At 38.2% G+C, this 17,884-nt stretch overlaps 3 protein-coding genes across 7 annotated transcripts in view; 2 read left to right on the top strand and 1 right to left on the bottom strand.

Moving 5' to 3' along the window:
* LOC139964028 (uncharacterized) overlaps nt 1-13,928 on the top strand; it is a 54,239-nt gene extending 40,311 nt beyond the window's left edge. For all 4 annotated transcript variants that reach the window (XM_071965331.1, XM_071965330.1, XM_071965334.1 and 1 more), the window contains 12 exons: nt 163-2,331; nt 2,869-2,926; nt 3,710-3,844; nt 4,422-4,894; nt 5,454-5,595; nt 5,931-6,037; nt 6,591-6,902; nt 7,351-7,431; nt 8,350-8,534; nt 9,027-9,270; nt 10,045-10,091; nt 10,608-13,928. In XM_071965331.1, the coding sequence (XP_071821432.1) occupies nt 163-2,331; nt 2,869-2,926; nt 3,710-3,844; nt 4,422-4,894; nt 5,454-5,595; nt 5,931-6,037; nt 6,591-6,902; nt 7,351-7,431; nt 8,350-8,534; nt 9,027-9,270; nt 10,045-10,091; nt 10,608-10,652 (3,998 nt within the window). In that variant the 3' untranslated portion in view covers nt 10,653-13,928. The remainder of the gene's footprint in view (nt 1-162; nt 2,332-2,868; nt 2,927-3,709; nt 3,845-4,421; nt 4,895-5,453; nt 5,596-5,930; nt 6,038-6,590; nt 6,903-7,350; nt 7,432-8,349; nt 8,535-9,026; nt 9,271-10,044; nt 10,092-10,607) is intronic.
* On the bottom strand, nt 12,324-17,048 carry LOC139964038 (uncharacterized). 2 transcript variants are annotated; one of them, XM_071965352.1, is made up of 2 exons: nt 16,963-17,048; nt 12,324-15,970 (listed from the first exon to the last, which is right to left on the bottom strand). In XM_071965352.1, exons 1-2 carry the CDS (start codon nt 17,031-17,033, stop codon nt 15,064-15,066), a joined length of 978 nt encoding a protein of 325 aa, XP_071821453.1. In that variant the 5' UTR covers nt 17,034-17,048; the 3' UTR covers nt 12,324-15,063. The 2 variants fall into 2 exon arrangements, with proteins under 2 accessions (XP_071821453.1, XP_071821454.1); XM_071965353.1 differs by lacking the exon at nt 16,963-17,048 and adding an exon at nt 16,590-16,798.
* A 29-nt stretch (nt 17,049-17,077) lies between these two features.
* The window catches only part of LOC139964031 (golgin subfamily A member 1-like), a 28,475-nt gene continuing 27,668 nt past the window's right edge, over nt 17,078-17,884 (top strand). Inside the window, exon 1 of the mRNA XM_071965339.1 lies at nt 17,078-17,487. The gene's annotated coding sequence lies outside the window, so the exon portion shown is untranslated. The remainder of the gene's footprint in view (nt 17,488-17,884) is intronic.

The raw sequence follows: 17,884 nt of genomic DNA, 5'->3' as shown, positions 1-17,884 counted from the left end.
ATTTGATTAAGCCAAATATTAAAGCATCAAAATATCAAAACTTGTCTTCTATATGTGAGACAAAAGTTTCAATTAGGTATTAAGTAACTCGTGAAGAATGTATCAAAATCCATTTCAAAAATTTTACCCTTTTAAGATATTTCTTGACCCTCTTATCTACAGAAAGCTCATATGGACCGTCCTCCAGAGAACAAAATTCCAGAGATCTTCAGACCAGAGAAGCACAGGCAGGTAGAGTGGAGGATACGAGCAGCCTGGTGTCAGAACCTCTCGTTAAGAGGCAGTACGTAAACGTCATGGATATGTCCATTCCCGAGATGAGGGAAGAACTCCTGGACCTACGGAATCAACTGGACAGGTCTGCCAGGCAAGAAGAAGTATCGGAAGAACGTGTGAGGAGGGAAGACTTGGAGAGTCTTCGAAGCATCCCAGGGCAGGAGGACGACACCACGGACAAGAACAACGACGCCCTGAAGCAGAGAGTAGACTCCCTAGAGGCTCAGCTGCAGCGGAGGGAGCAGGAAGCTGTGTCTCTGAACCAGCAACTAGAGGCAGCTCTCTTTAATCAGTCGAGGGATGGCGCAGGATCCAACAGCCACGTGATCCCCATTCTCAAACAGCAGTTGGATCAAGCCAAGACGTTGCTCAGGGAGAAGGACTCAGCGCTGCAAGAGAGAGAACAAGAATGCCAGAGGATGAAACAGAGGTCGAAGAGCGACAGGGATTCCCCACAGGTCGGCGCCGCCCTGCAACAGGAGAATGAGAGGTTGGGACAGTTCCAGAAGGATCTGATCGCCAAGGTGCAGCAGAAGCTGGAGCAGATCAGAGACCTGGAGGAGCAGAACGGACGGTTGAAGGAAATCAACGAGAGGTTGACGAGGAAGATGGATGAGACGAGCCGGGAGATGCCGCACTTGAAATCGCAGCTGGAGAAGGCCAAGTCGGTGATCAGGAAACGGGAGAGGGAGAACGTGGCATTGAGAGAAAAACTTGGCATCGGTCCCAAGGACGATATCGATTCCGGCAAGACCAAGGTGGATCACCTGGAAGTCGCGAATGCGATTCTCAAGGAACAGCTTCAGGACAAAACGGACGAAGCCGACGTCGTCAGGAGCGAACTCGACTCCGCGCACGCAGAGATGAACGAGATGACCCGGCAGAGCCAGGAGAAGCCAAACCCAGAGTTGCACAACCTCCGGAAGAAGTTGAAGACAGCAGAGAACATGAACAGATTACTGAAGAAGCACATCGCCCTGAACACGCCGAGGGACGGGGAAGCCGGGGAATTCAATCCGCAGTTGATCATAGACTTGGCCCGGGAGATTGAACGTCTACAGGGAGAGTTGAAGAAGGCGGGCGTCGAGGTAAGACAGAGTTCCGGCACAGATTGTAAAGAGACACAGACACGAGAGGATCCGGTCAGCAAGGATGTGTTGTCTGCATTGCAAGACCAGCTGGCTCACTGCCAGAGAGAGCTCAAGGAGAGCGTGCAGAAAGTCATGCTACTTCAGCGAAAAGTCCGTGCCACGGAGGGCACCGTTCATCTTCAAGCAAATCGTATTCAGAGATACAGGAGGCAGCTACACAACAGCGGACTGTCGCCCGCCAGTACACCGAAGAGAGTTCAAAGCGACTCCAATCTGCTACGATCTGGACTGACCTTCGGCCAGCAATTCCCTACCTCGGAGTCTGACTCGGAACCAACGTTAATGGTGGACGATCTCTGCGATAATTCTTACACGGAATTCGGTCAATCGGATGACATCTTTGAACTCCGGGAACAGGTCGCCCTCCTGAAGAATCAAAACCAACGATGCAGTCGAGCAGTGAGAATGTTGCAAAGCAACCGTTCTGACAGTCGATCGTCCAGCCCCTCCCGTGGTCTCAGTCCAGATCGGGACAAGAGCGGGTGGTTCCAGGTGGTGGCGAACCAGGAAGCGTTCACCCGCATGCAAGAAGAGGTGGAGAATCTCAAAGGCCAGTTGCAACAGGCCAACGATGTCAACTGCACTCTTCAGGAACAGTACAAGGACATACAGACGCAGATCGAGGAGGCGCAGGTGATCCCGGAGAACCCGGAAAAAGACGCATTGAAAGCCAAAGAGAAAGAGATCGTCCTGCTGAGAGGTTACTTGGAGGAATCAAAGAGACTATGCGACTTAATGAAAGAGATGTTGTTGGAGGCGCTGAAGACCATGGGCGAGATCAAACAGGCCCGTGACTGGCTGGATGGGAACCTCGGAGAAGACGTCCTCCAGAGGTTTGAGCTGGCCCAGGAGAAACTGAAGAGGGGTGCGGACATGGCCGACACATTGCATAAGGCTCTAGATGGTAAGTGGAGGTCAGAGGTCAAACCTTGAAACATCTACCTGCTTTTCAATCCCTTTCACGTCAACATTTAACATGCAAAGAGTTGAGTACGACATAATTTGATGGTTTACTTTGTTATCAATTTTGAAAGAGATGCTATTCATGTAAAAAAAAATTGAGAATAAGTTTAAACTCGCAACGCTTTCACAGCTAATGTACCTGGTCTGTCCTAGTCTGTTATGTGTGTAATACCAGAGGGGAGGGGGAGTTGTTGTCATCATGGAATGATTTAGCTAATCACTTGAAGAAATAATTGATGTCGTTGTACAGTGAAAAAAGTCATTGGTTATAGTCAGTCGTATGGACTTGGTGCAAACAATGCATGAAACTTGCAAAACTTGAGTAGAGGTGCAATTCCAGCCACTTTGAGCAATAGGATAGATCTATTGTCAACACAGACTCTTACAAATCAGGAGTTTCGGAGATAGAATCGTTTGAATATTTTGTTCAATTTTGTATGATACAGATGACTTATTTACTTGATTGATTTTTCTGCAGAACCTTCATCGAGCAGCGGAAGATCGACACCGAAGAAGAAGACTACTTTTGCTGAGAGGTGAGTCATAATTATTAGATCACTAATTAAGCAGAATGAAATCTTGAATTATATACGAGTCGTTAATTAAAGGAGAGAGATAAAGCCAAAGAATACCATTGACCTATAAAATCATGTGGATAGTTACCATATACAGCTTCTCCTTCCCGTCCCATTCCTCACCTCCACCACCACTGCCGAGGATAAAATAAAAATGAAACCACTAAGAAATTCTTTGTTCTGTCTGATATATATCAAAACGTCTCGTCAGGGAGCTTATATGCCATGGGGGTGTCACTAGTAGGTGAAGTTTCTTTTTTCAGATTTTCCATTATGTTGGTGGAGGTCAAAGGTCAAATTGGGGGTCATCAGAGGTCAAATCGTGCTACCCTTGTAACATGTACACCCTCACTATACATTACGTCAGATTCATGAAGAAAACTGCTCACGTTAAATCATCGAAACCACAATGCAATTTTGCATTCTGGTTCCATTATGTCAGTGTTCATAGTTTAAGATGAAAGCAAACATTTATGTTACTATTAGTAACAGTTAAATCTCCGATGATATTTCAGCATTGGTAATTGTTAATGTATTAAGCAAAATAAACCAAATATTAAATGAATCTAGAAAAGAAAAAAAGAAATGTGACTTTGCAAACAGTAAAGTGCTGTTGTTGTTTCTAGACTTGTTTCAAGTGTTGAAATGCATGCATTGAAAACAGATGTTTCCATGGTGACTAAAGCTTTTGGCAGGAAGTTTAAATGATATTTTATAACTATCTCTTGGATTTTGCCATCGCAGCTTGAAGATCAAATTGAGGGAGATTTCAGATCTTCAGAAGCAGTTAGAGAGGAGCAAAAAGGCCAATCATAGCTTACGTCAACTCCTGGAAGAAAACCAGCATGTGGCAGACGAGACTCGAAAAGAACTGGAAAAGTAAGAACAGAAATCTTCTCTTAGTCGCAATAGCCAGAGATTTACATCAGAGTTTATTATTTATATTTTCTACTTCAAGTTTGTTCGATTCTCCCTTGGAATATCTTTCTTTCTTCCATACAGTGCGTGTATCAAATGGAATAGTTGGTAAAAAGCTTGTTCACAAAGAATTGAAGTTACTCTGATTTCTGTCTAGCTCCCACAGCAAATCACTGTTTTTGATGGGGGGGGGGGATGGATCTTTAAGGGAGTGTTGGACATTTTGGTCAGTGGTAAAACATTTGGCTGTTATTCTTGTTCGTATCTCTTTTCACAAAGAAAATCTTTCCAACGTAGCATAAACTTTGAGAGAAGAAAAAAAAGAAAGAATTTTTCAACACATTTGCCATGATCCTATCACATACTCTACTGTTGCCAGATGGCAGATATATTTGATAAACTTGCGTTAAATTTTTTAAAAAAGTTGACTAATCCCGATACTGTAATCTAGCCTATATGATATTGTTTATGAAGTATCAATGGAATTGTTAAATAGTATGTTCTTGTCATTTTAATAACCTCATATTGCTCATGACAGGCTCACTTCTGACGCGTTGGAAAAACAACAGAGGATGGGCAAGCTCCAACATCAACTGAGGGAAGCAATGAAAGCAAAATCTGCTCTGGAGAGGCAGAGGGACGCACGAATGACGAGGGATTCGAGGAACTCTTCCACTCAGACGGACCACTTCGATACGACACCGCTGCACGACGTCCCCGACCTAGCTCAACTTCATTCAAAGCTGAGAGAGAACCAGTTATTGGTGTGCACCCTGAAATCAGAACTAGAGGTATATAGAAATGTATTGCATTCCAAGACTCCAGAAGGGAGCCCTCACTCTGTCAAGACCGGACGTTCAGGGACGAGGGACAGCACAGACAGTACGCTAAGGGATTACCTGGAAGAGCTGAGAGCATTACGGAAGAAGTTGGAGGATTCCATCAAGGTTAACGATAAACTCAGGAAGCAACTGGAGGGAAGATTGGACGACACGGGAGGGGGAAGTGGAGGTAAGGAACTGTACAGATGGTCATGAAATTTGACCAGCTCTTGTTACTCTTGTGAGATGTCTCAAGAAAAAGAAAAAAAATCAAAGTATTTTACATCATCACAAAATACAAGCTAGCTGCTTAGAATTCATCGGCAATAATGATGCTGTTAGGTAGGCCTATTATCCCCATTAATTATCAACTGTACTGTATTGACATTATGTTTTTGTGAATACAGATTAAGTACACATACCTATTGCTTGAAAGTCCTCGGAATCAAAGGTTGAAATCAACAGCAGGTTGTTGGTTAGGTGTGGCCCAGTCAATTTGTGCACTCCTTTTATCTGGCCCATTCATTCAAAAAGGTTGCCCACCCCTGCTCTAATGCAATAACTACGACCTAAGATTAAACTTTGTCAGGGATTTCCCTGAATGGTTTCTCTAAGTCACATTAATTTTCTGTCTTGAAGTTTGAAGTTCCATGGACTTGTTATGAAAAGTAATTTTAGTAAAGTGCTAAGTGTGGCTGTCCTCTTGCCAAGGTTTGAATTTTTCTGTCTTATCGTCTTTTCGCACTCAGGCGTAACTACAATACATCTTCAAGAGACCAACATCGAACTAACGACCAGGGTGGAAACATTGAACGCCAAACTGGTAGAGAAGGACAACTTAAATCAAAAATTGAGAGAAGATTACAAGCAAGCCCAAAGAGATATCTCAAGGTAATGAAAGAAAGAAAAAATATACAGACATGTTCGATGAAAACAGTCATGGAATTTCTTAATTTTGTCGTGTAAAAGGTATCAAATTTTTGTTTTTAGGAATGTCTTTGAACCCTTTTCAACAAACATTTGTCTTGTCAACCTAATAACTTGGCTATTTGGATATTAACCACGCTAACAATTTTTTTGTCAAATATCAAACTTCACATTCATAATGTATAATACTCATCAAGGTAAAGTTGAACCAATTGTCAAATTCAAAAAATCACAACAACAAATAAGGGGGAACAAAGTGCCAGTCATTTTACTTAACTATTTTTTTCAAACCATGATAGGTTGGAGTCAGAAAACCACAAGCTCTCTGAACAACTTCTAGAGGTGGAACAGCTACAGAATACTCTCCGCTTTGAGTTGAGTGTCTACGAACAGATCCACCCCACTGGTGAGTCTAAACATGACTGTCTGATTGCATTTCTGGTGAGATCGGCAGTACTAAGAAACATGTTCCGAGGGGGAGGGGGGGAGTGGACAAGTTTTCCAACCCTGACCCCTCAACTCTACAAACAGCTGATTGTTTCTCAAAACATTAAGCATAATGTTCTCTCTGGCAGATTCTCGTATGTAACTGGTGTGGCATTTTGCAAAACGATTGAAATTTTGCACATCAGAAGATTAGCTGACAGTTGCTATGGCAACTAGTGTAATGTCCCTCACAAGTGCAGTGAAGGAAATTCTGCAAGTGAACAAAAGGTGCAAGTTATGTGTTTAACAAGTTGAGAAATTAATGATGAACTAGTTCAGGCCCAATTCTTAAATGCAAAGTAGACTAGGCTGCAGTTTATCTACTGTGTACTTTATGTACTATGTGTGGTAAGCTTATTGCTAGGCTGTGGTGCTTTAAAACCACTCCTTCCATAGACAGAGATATTTAAATCACTTATTTATAAGACCAGCTCGCCTTATTTACATTAAATATGTCATTCAATCAATGTCAGATTCTCCTGCCAATGAGACCACTGGTGAGAGAGGAGACCCTACGCTCCCTAAGATCACAGACCCAAAGACAGGGATCGACCTGACCGAGCTCTTGAAGGAGATGAGGCGCTTGAGGATTCAGCTGGAGCGAAGCATCGACACCAACAATGCTCTGAGGACCAAACTGGAGGAGATGATGAAGGATAAGAGGTGGTCGCCTAGCAACGCAGAGTACAAACACAGCCGTGTGACGGTGAAACAGACCGTAACAGAAACTAATGATAAGAGTACTAGGAATAGCAGGCTGTCTAGAAGACTGTTTGTTAACACAGGTGAGTCACAGGCCATAACAGAAACTGGTAATAAGAGTACTAGGAATAGCAGGCTGTCTAGAAGACTCTTTGTAAACACAGGTGAGTTAAGAGATTCATCTTCATGAGAAAAACAATTACTTAAAATGGAAATATAATAATTCCAACTTAAATGTACATTTAATCACAATAAAAAAAAATCAATCAAAATTTAATGTTAGGATCAGCAATCAGTAATTGTTAACTTTTTGAAAGAAATTTAGGAAGGTACAAGTTTCAAACTGTTTTATAGCACCTCCCCCCTCACCATGTCTGCCTTCCCTTCCCCACCCGGCCTCCTACCCTCCTAACCCCTACCAACCTTCTCCTCCTATCTGTGATGACTTCACAAATTAAGTTATGTATCATTTGTGATCTGAGGAATTTTTAAAACCCATTTTGTTTTATTTCTTTCTCTCTCCTTGGCTAGATGATAATGATGGTGCTGCCAAAGATGACTTCCACACCGATTTCAGTCCTTACGAAGATCCCCAGTTTTATGACATGCCTCGTAAGTACCCTGTTTGTACCGCAACCTATAGACAAGGTCATACCTGCACCCCCGAAACGGTGACCGACTTCCTCCATCTCCCACCCCCCATACTCCCTACCCCTATCCTCGTCTCTTTCAGCTTAATGATATACTCAGCAGCAGATAAAAAATGTAAATATCTCTAACCTTTTGAAGACCCTTAACATTTCTTCTCCTTTTATGAAATTTTGTGTTCATGCTACAATGTATAGTGAACTTGATGCATTGACTTTGTCAAGACCTGTAAGTGCCATGACGTACATCAATGGGTTAATTCATTCTACTTAATTTTCTATTAAATTTGAGTTTATAATTGGACCTTCATAAATGGTTGAACTTTTTATGATGTTTGTGGTGAAGACAGGAATTTAAACTATAGTCCATTGTATTTTAATATAAAAGGTATGAGGTACTTTAATTCATGAAGCCCGCATGTTAAGAATGTATCTTGTAATCTTTTGGGTAAAGTTAGCACTCTTTAAAGTTAATAGTATATATCTGTAAGCCCTACACACTGTATGTCGATCCAAATCAAATACTAACAAACTTGCCTTCCCACGGTATCAAAAAAATTGATTTTCTGATTATTTGGTTTCCAAAGATGGATAGTGTAATTTTCATTTTGTTTGAAATGGAAACCAGATATAAATTTGAACCCTCTAATATTTCCATTTTTGTTTTGGCATTTGCAGTTGCATGACTGTTCATGACAATGACTATTTACAGACTAGTTTTTACAGAATGAGACCAAGCCACATTTTATACCCAGCTCTATTGTGCCTCCAGAGAATGAGTTACATAGCAAACAAATCAACTTGATCAATATTCTTTGATCGGAAAAAGACGCGAGAATAGCTTGTAACTCTCCTTTTTTGCTGCTTTTCTATTTATTTTCAGCCAGTAATAAATCCCCTCACAAACACCACGGTGCAACTCACTCACCACCGTCTAAGGATGCGGAATATTTCGCAGTGGGAAGTTTACTCACGTACGAGAGATTGAAGAAGACTTTAGGAGAGTTAAGAGCAGTCCTCAGGGTGTTTGACACGCTGCTTGGAGAAGAGAAAGATTCACAAGCCCAGGTATGTCATATATGCAGATTTATTTCCCAAGGTGCCTTAAGTATCGGCATCCATTAGCAATCAAGAAATACACCCTATTGAAGTACTTCGTACCTTGCTGCCAGTTTTCCAGCAATTTTGTAGTCCATATGTTGTTTTTTTTTTTTATAACTAAGTAGGATTTTGAATCTAAGAGCATTCCACAGATTTTCCCTCAGATGTGGGCCATTTTCAAATTGTAAAATAATAATTAATAATCCAAAACGAGCTTACAAAGTTCTGTTACAATAAACATGCCACTCAACATCAAAGCTACGATTCATTTGACTTTTATTTGTGGCTACTTGTCATTGTGAACTTCTGAATGCCAACCATTCCTCATTCTAACTCTTTTGTCTTTGATAAATTATTGTACTAGGTCAAGCATACCACAGAGGGGAGCATCGTCGCAACACCGCATTGTTTAAAATACAAAATTTATCCTAAGTTATGTTGGTCCCTCTTTTTCCTCAGGAGAAGACAAAGCTGAATACTGTACACCAGTTGCGATCGTTGATCACTAAAGCATCCGTGCTGGCCGAGGAGAGCAATGTCCAACTCTCCAAGTTCACCACGGAGCGTCTGCCGCGGACCGAGGAGGTCAATCGACTGAAGAGGCAGGTGGTGGCGCAACAGAAGTTGATGAAGGACACCATCTCGCATCTCACCGTCTCTAATCGCTCCAAGGAGAGCATCGAGGAGGCCATCCTCAATAACCGTAAGTGGAATAATGAGACATTGAGACCTTCGGTATGGCCTCTGATATCTTAGCATACAAGTTGTCGGACTCTTTCTCCGTACGGCTTCTTCTGTCCAATCTCTGATCTGGTTTATTTAACTGGACTAGCAAATAATGAGTCGGCAAACACTGTCTGAGCTATGCTGTATAATCACAAGACTGACTTTAATCCCGTCTTATTATAGGAGTGATAAAAATTTGTCGGAAGTGCTTTTCTTTATATACTGTAAATCATATACTGAGTGGAAGCTTTCTTACCAGAAGATATAATTGACAATAACCCCAAAAAAAACAGTTTAAGAGGCTATGAAGTGTCAATTCTGCTCTCTCTGAGGGTTGATTTTAAAATCCTAGTATTGGTTCGCCAAACAGTCTGGCAAAAAAAAACATGCAAAATTGTTGATATATGTAAAGAAAAAAAGTGAAAATATCTGGAACATCGTTACTTCAAAAGTTGCAAAAGACAGCATCATCTTGCAACTAAGAATCCTTAATTGTGTAAAAGTTGTCTCAAAGGGGAGGTGGGATACCCCTTCTCCCAGGCCACAAATTTTGCCACAGGAGGGTCGCCATGTTTTTAAAGGTAAATATTGGTGTCACTTAGCAGAAAAATTGTGAATATTAAATAGAACTGCCTACCGTGTTATTGGTACAACAAATGAATACTCAATGCAAATTATATTTACTTTTTGTTTTTAATCCATGGTGACCTACTTTCAATCCATACTTTTTCTCCTTTTCTTGTTATTGCAGTGATGGAACATGAGGCTAACCTAGTGAGAGCTCACAGAAATTTAGAGGTAAGTAGTTAGACATTCTTGAAGTAGATGTGGGTATCATGTAGACCTTCTCCTAGAGCTCTTTAATTGGTGAACTTTTCAAGATATTGTTGGGAAGATCAATTTATTGTTTGTTAGGTATTAAAAAAAGGCCAGAAATTACACATCAATGATGTTTTACGCAGTGCATGAATTCGGTCTTATTACAATTGAAATATGAAAAATTTTGCTTACTTGTGTAACACATTGTGGTTCATCTGTTTTACGCAGGTAAGGAGGTTCAGATAACAATTATTCTGTATACTAATTCTGTACACTGTTATTCTGTTAATCACTGTTATTCTGTACATTTATTCTGTTACACTTACAGCACATGTCTGTTACATAAAACTGATATTAATAAACTCTATATATACAATCCATGTAGTATATGTCAAACATGAACAGTAAACCATGACCTTGCCATGTTTGATGGGAAAAGTAAGAATTTTCCTTTAACATTTAACCCATTCTAAGCATTTCCTCTCCTCTCTTTAGGCCAAGCGTATGAATGGAACATCTCACAGACACCAGTCGCACTGAGAATTTTATGGAAATTCAGTCTTGAAGCCAACAGGGGACAGACATTTCTTAATAACAAAAAATTCCTTAGTTTTGATAACAAAATGTTTGTGTACTTCTTAGTCCATCTTGTGCCAAAGTATGATTTGTAGATTTTTTGTGTTATTTTTGTAATTTCTTGCCAAAGCGTTGTGCCTATTTTAGTGGTATTTTCACAGTCCCTAAATGAGCTTCAACCATTGCTTTTAGTTTTGTTATTCAATCTGGTGGTGATGAATCTATGACAAGAATTAAAAATTCTGTTTCTACCATATTTGTTGCATCCATATTTTTTTATACTCTGAGGTCATCATTGTGAAACTGAGCATATTTGTTAAAGATAATGAAAGAGATTTATTTCTTCAGATGCTCAACTTTCAAAATTTCCAGATAACATTTCAGGTTATTTGGGAACATCTGTCATTCAGAAAGGAACACTAAGGTCAATAAAAAATATTGCAAAAACTACACTTAGTTACTGAAAACTACCAGTAATTTAGATTTTTGGTAAAATTTGAACATTTTTAGTTTAGATTGCTTTCGACTTACCTGTCTCCTCTTGGAGGAACACATCAGCAAATTTTGCAGATGTTTTAAACTTTTTTAGCAACCATACTGTTGCCCACTTTTACCTGTAGGCCTTGGTGAGGTTGAGGTTTTACGTCCTTTAAGGATTTACAATGGAATGAAAAACTGGAGCTTAAAAACGTTCCTCATCAAATATAGACTACTAAAAAATTGATTTTGTTAGTTTATGTTCTCTAGGTACTTTTATGTTCAACTAAGAAATAAAACATTGTAGTATAAGATACACTTTCATTTAACAAGGAACTGAAAATTCTATTAAATCTTACTTTTGATCTTGGAAAGGAAGGAACATAACTACTTCATCATAAATGTTCACAATTCTCAAAACCGTTCTTTTGGATTTGGAAAATAGTCACAAAGACATACACTTTTATACTACTGTACTTTAACAACTGGGTCCCTCTTAGCTTGTATCACAATTTAAGAGAAATAGTGGAAAAGTTTTAGGCAGTTCCAGGAAGATGATATTAAAGCAAAAAAATGTCTCCACTTGAAGATGTTTTTTTCTTCAATTGTGTTATCAGTTTTCAGTTAAAAATGTAAAAAAGTTATTGTAACAAGGTTAATTAACAAACTTTTGTACATAAGTTATTCTTACTTCTGTATATATTTCCCTCATCTGTTGATAAAATATCTGTCGAATGTCTTATACCTTAGGATGCTGAAAGATGAAAGTGTTGTTTTCACAGTGTAACTTGGATTAATTAATTTGGCCAAATGAGGATCATTGAGATGGCACAAATATATTGATTTTGCAAAATAGATACGGGCTTAAGTATTTATGCATAATTTTGATAAATAAATTGACTTTCTTTTAAAACCATTTTGTAGCAAGAAAATGTGATCGTTATTGTAGAGTTGTGATACAGACAAAGGGATCAGGATTTTGGAAATGGTTTGTTATAGGGTAATGTGGGGGTGGGGGGGGGAAGGTTGGGGGCAGCTGGATGTAATGTTGGAAAATGGAAATGTTGATTTTATATTTGAAATTTCTTTTAAATGTTTGAATGGGAAAGAACGGTAAAGTGAGGGCGCTATTTAGGAATTTTCTCGTATCCTCACCTGTTTACCACTCTTGACCGTCAATTGAATGGGATGCAAATATTTTTGTACTTTGTTTTCCGAATAGTGCAATAGTAGATGGTAAATGAGTCATTTCATGTTGCTGAAATGATCTTGAAATGTGGCCTTTTGTTAATTACATTCCATAGTGTTGTCATTCTCATGTATATAGTTAAACATTAAAAGTTCACGTTTAAAGGTTAACATTATTAATGTACTTGCTCTCTCTATCTCTCTAGCTTTTTGTATCACAACTCATGTGTAAATCTATAATTTTGAAGATCAGTCTCATAACACACAGTGTCACACATTGCCTCTTAGTTAAAGTAAACATTTCTGTATAATTCCTGTTATATATAGAGCTCATTATTCAAAAGGTTTTGAAGTAGAAAAACAATTTCGACCTTCCAGAAATGGTTAGGAGTTCTTGAGTTCAATTTCTGACTGTACTTTGGGATTTATATTCAGATTTGTATAAACAGTTGTGATTTTATCTTCTCTCATTAATTGTGCATACTAACTTTCTTCTCTCTCAGATGGTAACGAAAAAACCAAACCAACTAACTGTAGTGTAGATAAAAGTTGTAGATATTTGGTGTTTTCATGTTTCATGCACTAAGAGGGTAGTACAGGGTTTCAGTGTTGTAGTTTTCTTTGATATTGAATACAAATGTTGATATACTGTTGCAGTTTTCACATAAAAAAAATAATTACCATTGGCGTAAAGGTCTGACTATTATTTTAAAGATGGCATTCAGCTAAGTATTTTTGACAAATTTTGATCAGAAAAAAACTAGAAGTAGAGATAGGCAATGTATCCCATAATGCATTTCATATGCTTTCTCTTAGTTACCAGTATTGACAGGAGAAGAAAAAAGTATTGCCAATTTGTATTGTTTTTTCACAAACATACCAGAAGTTAAAAAATAACGAAGAGCGAGGGAATGTCTGTATACTTTGTATTGAAAAATTAGGCCAACAAATCTTGACAATGTTTTTTCTTTTCAGAAAAGATCATTAAATGTATGGATTAAATATAGCACAACACATTAGGTGGAGGCTTACTCATTAGGTAGCAAGTGTGTAATGGGTGAAGTCATGTTTTGTTAGATTGTGGCTTGTGAGACATAGTAGAAATTGAATGTGTTTATTGTTGCTAAAGTGCGATGCAGAGTGAAGCATGGGTTTGGTGGAAAGTTTTATAGAACTGTCAGAATTTACCTGTAAGGGAAATATTATTCTCTGTACCGAAAAATGAAGGCTTAATATGATAATTTGGAACTCTTAGATAGGAAGAAAAAATATTGTTCTGTTTTGTAGCAAGGCTGTGGTTTTGCTTACAAGAGGTAGTATAAAATATGGGCAATATATGTTGAGCTACAAAGACAAGGAACCTTTTTTTGGGATAAATAACAAGCAACAATGACTTTGAATATCTGTTATAAGTTCAATTAATATTTGCTTCTACGTTAGTGGTTAAGGGGATGGCAAAAGTGCTTTCATATTTTGCAAAAAATAAATTTTTCTTTTTGAAATAATTTATTTTGAGGCTTGTCTGGTTGATTTATCTAATCAATAAACTGATCATCAAGATTCATCTTGAACTCATCTTTTGTTTTTTGTCTTTATTTCTGAGTTTTCTTCAGATATTTTGCTTTATCGATCATAAATAAAAGAAAAAAAGACGGGGAAGATAGACTTTCTGGGGTAGATTATCTTGTGCAATAAAACTAGTACCAATAAAAAAAGCGTACGATAAGTGCTATTTGTCACAGATATTTTAACCAAGATTTTCAGGGGGGATTTTTTGGGCCTTCTCAGTGTCTTCATATTTCAATGACACTGTAGAAGGAACTGTTGATATATTATATTATTTATACAACCTTGTAGTTGCACAACATCGCATTGAATGCTGGGCAGATAATTACTATTGCTAGACAACCATATTCCACTCACCACCAACTGCACTCCACTATTTAGTAAAAGAGTTTTGTATGAAATATTTCAGTCTGCCAGGAAAGGTCAAGAAGTGTTTAATAGAACTTCATCGAAGGAACTGATCAATGACAATAAATTTTAAGACTGAATGAAGTATAATTATAGCTAAATCCCTGCTAAAAAAACTGTCTCAGAAGTAGTTTCAGTGATGTGCATGAAACAACAAACGAACCATACCCACTGTTATTGGGTAGGAGGCATTGCGCAACATTGCAAGTACACACAGCTGTATATGAAGGAGGACTTTAGACACAAAATTAACTTTCATATGTTTGTTAAAACATGTTTACAACTTTTATGTGTTATGTATTTGTCAAAGGCAAATGATGTTGAATATCATCCACATGTGGTGCTCTGTTGTTTACAATGTAAAGTAAAAAAAAGGAAAATAGAAATTTCTAAAACATTGACATTTAGGCCTGTACTGAGGAGCTGTCCCCATCAGCAATTAAGCATTAAAGAACATACTGTATTCCAGACATTAGTATCAATATTTTAAATCTGAATATCTTGAAAACTGGAATAGCTATTTAGCTGCCCATGATAGTCATCCCTTCAGACCTTACAAATGATTCCATTGAACTTCACAACAAAATCCATCCTAAAATAGCTTTGGGCTGGGTGATTGATTTTTTCCCTTTAAGCTTCCATTGAAGTTCCTCCAATGATGTGTTATAAGCAACATTCACTTAAGATGCTAATAAGACTGTTTTTTTAGTCATGTTTCATATTAAATTGACACAAATTAGTCTTGAAATAACTTTTTCATATTCTGAGCATATCCCTTTTCTAAATCCTGAATCTTTCCTTGTACAATCTTTAACTGTTCTTGAAGTGTTTTACTGTTTGGATCTAACTTTAAACCATTTTTAAAGTCTTCTTGAGCTAGTTCGTAGTCTTGAAGTGCCATGTGGGCTTGTCCCCTCCTGAAGAACCCTTTAGGGTTAGTGTCATCGATGACAATAGCCTTGGTACAATTCGTAATGACATCCTCGTAGCGATTGTATCTCAGCTGACATGCAGCGAGATTCAACAGACACAGATTGTTGATATCCCAAAATTTTTCCACAACTTCTTTAAACTCCTCCTTCTCGTTTATAAACCGGTTGGTCAAAATTGCATATTTTAACGCCCTAATGTAAAACCTCTCGGCCAAGTCTATTTTTCCACTTCTGAAACATTCACTGCCGAACGTTTTATAATTTCTCATCCTCTCGACTCGCTGCTTCAGGTTAAGTTCGTGGACGTCTGGACTCCTCTCAAATGTATTGAGATGGATGTCCACATGGCAACTGGAAACTTTTCCTGCATTGCTTGGGGGCTCACTTTCACTATGTGACCTCTGATCTTCTATATTGATATCTTTGAGACTATCTGGAGAAATTTCAACCCTACAACTTTCTCCTTTCCTCATAGTTTCAAGAGCTCCATCTATGATTGAGGACAATTCTCCCTTTCCAGTTCCAAGTATAATCTTTGTCTCTATGTTAATTTGATATCCAAATAAGCTTTCATGTTTCATCTCTTCAGAGCTTACATCAATCTTAATATGACATGTTGAGCCCTCATTTGGTCTCTTGAAGTCTTTCCCTTCTTTGATAACAGTCTTGGTGAAAGATTGATCTGGTGCAGTCCACACTGATTGCGCCATTCTGGAAGAAAAGTAAAATAATACACAGTAGATAGATGTGCAATCATCACTAAATGTTTCAAATGCAAACTGTAAAATAGGCAGCAATGTTGAAGCAACTTTGAAAAATGCTAGAGTGAATCAAACTGTGGTCAGATCAAACTACTGTATATTGCATCTTACCCTGATAACTCAAACTGTTAAAAAACCTTAGGTCTTACTTTCCTTACAAGTGATGATCCACATGCTGCATTATACCCACTTATTTCTACTGGTCACTGCAAGCTGGAAATTCTATACTTAAATTAAAAGTAACAACTCTTTACATTGAAACACACCATGTTATGCAACAATGGATATTAACAATAAGTGTTCAGCCTATACAACATAACTATCTTGCATACTAAAAACAAGGTTTAAATACTTCTGACCCCAAAATACAGACAACAATAATTGAATTATTAAATGAACTAAAATTAATCACAAACAGGTTGTACCTACATTTAGTATTACTATTAGCCTCGGAGAAGTATCCTACTATTATTAAATCAATATAGGCCTATCTTGCAGTACAGTAGGTCCTATGTACTATTTATTTGTTAGCTTTCGTAATCGTAGAGTATACTATAGCATTGATGTACCGTAACAAGTTTGCGACCAGTTTATGGACTAAATAGCTCCCACAGTCTGAGATCCTGCAACTCGAACGTCAAATGGTGGTGAAATCGATCAAAAACTATATATTCCTGATAGCAGAGGTCCAAGTAGGACTCAATTCAGATGTGCACTTTCCCAGAAAAATTTCCCACATGCGTGCATTACGCACAGACTTTATAAACATAGGGGACGGTGGGGCATTCCCTGTTATGTAGTACTTTTACAGCCCCTATGTAAATATGTCACACAAACAGATTATTATTTATTTCAATATATTTCGCAGTATTACAAAATTAAAGTTTAAAACATCATAATGTACATGGCTCTGACGTATCGTGAGTAAAAATCGTGTATTACATTAAAAAAGTAGTAGGTGTTTGATAGTAACGGCTGTAATTTGTCAATAAGCCAACTTCCACGTACAACATCCGCACAGAACAGTACAGTGCATTTGTGTAAGTCAATGATTCATACTGTGTCTATGACACTGAAACCTTCAGTTTCACGTAGTCGGGTATTACGAGACTCCTAGTGGTATTTGCGAATTTTGGTTACTGTGCTTGCAAAACCAGAATATCAGGATTTTACAAGTATAGTATAACGGACTACAAAAGTCGAGCTAGCTTACTTTCACCTGACTTCAATTCTTCAAAGAAGAGCAACAGAGAGCGTTGAAAACATTGAAAAAGGAGTTAACGATATGGCATAGGTTCCGTTCAGTACTCTGTTACTGTTAGTGTTACTGTTAGGCTACCGTCATATTCACAACACAGTTGTGCGTTATCAATATTTTGAAGCCATAACCATACGGTGTGTGCTACTGGCAGTGAATAACATTATTTTAGCCTTCATTACCGACACGTGAAAGTTCTTTAACTACTGGTAAGTTTCAAATTGGGCATTAATTCCGTCCCCTAAAGTGAAATTTTGGACTGTCTATATTTAGGCAATAGCCTTAGGCTAGCCCAGTGAAATGCACAATTTGAATGAGGATAGCACAGAGTGAACCACTTCCAATAACATTTTTTTTTAAACCTGAATATCAGACCAACCAAATTTCTGCAGGTGATGAATTTAGCCTGACTTTAATTACTTGTACAAGACCTTACAGCAGGGCATGTAATAAATCTGAGTTGTACATTATTTTGGGGAATCCACTCATGCAATGGAAACAGCCCAATCTTCAACTAGTGCAACTGCCTGCTCAGCTTTGATGTTGAACCCAACATTGAAATTTAGTCTAGAAAGCACTTAATTAACGTCGTTAAATTTTTGAACA

The sequence above is a fragment of the Apostichopus japonicus genome, chromosome 22, assembly GCF_037975245.1.
Source record: "Apostichopus japonicus isolate 1M-3 chromosome 22, ASM3797524v1, whole genome shotgun sequence".
Lineage (NCBI taxonomy): Eukaryota > Metazoa > Echinodermata > Holothuroidea > Aspidochirotida > Stichopodidae > Apostichopus > Apostichopus japonicus.
Note: the sequence above shows the minus strand (reverse complement) of the source record. Positions and strands in the feature narration are given on the sequence as shown.

What these genes read in the sequence shown, in the direction of transcription:
- LOC139964038 (XM_071965352.1), bottom strand. Translation starts at nt 17,033, where the DNA reads ATGTTGTACGTGGAAGTTGGCTTATTGACAAATTACAGCCGTTACTAT. An exon ending in ACACCTACTACTTTTTTAAT is followed by an intron (nt 15,971 to 16,962) that starts GTAATACACGAT and finishes CTTTTCTTCCAG; the next exon opens with AATGGCGCAATCAGTGTGGA.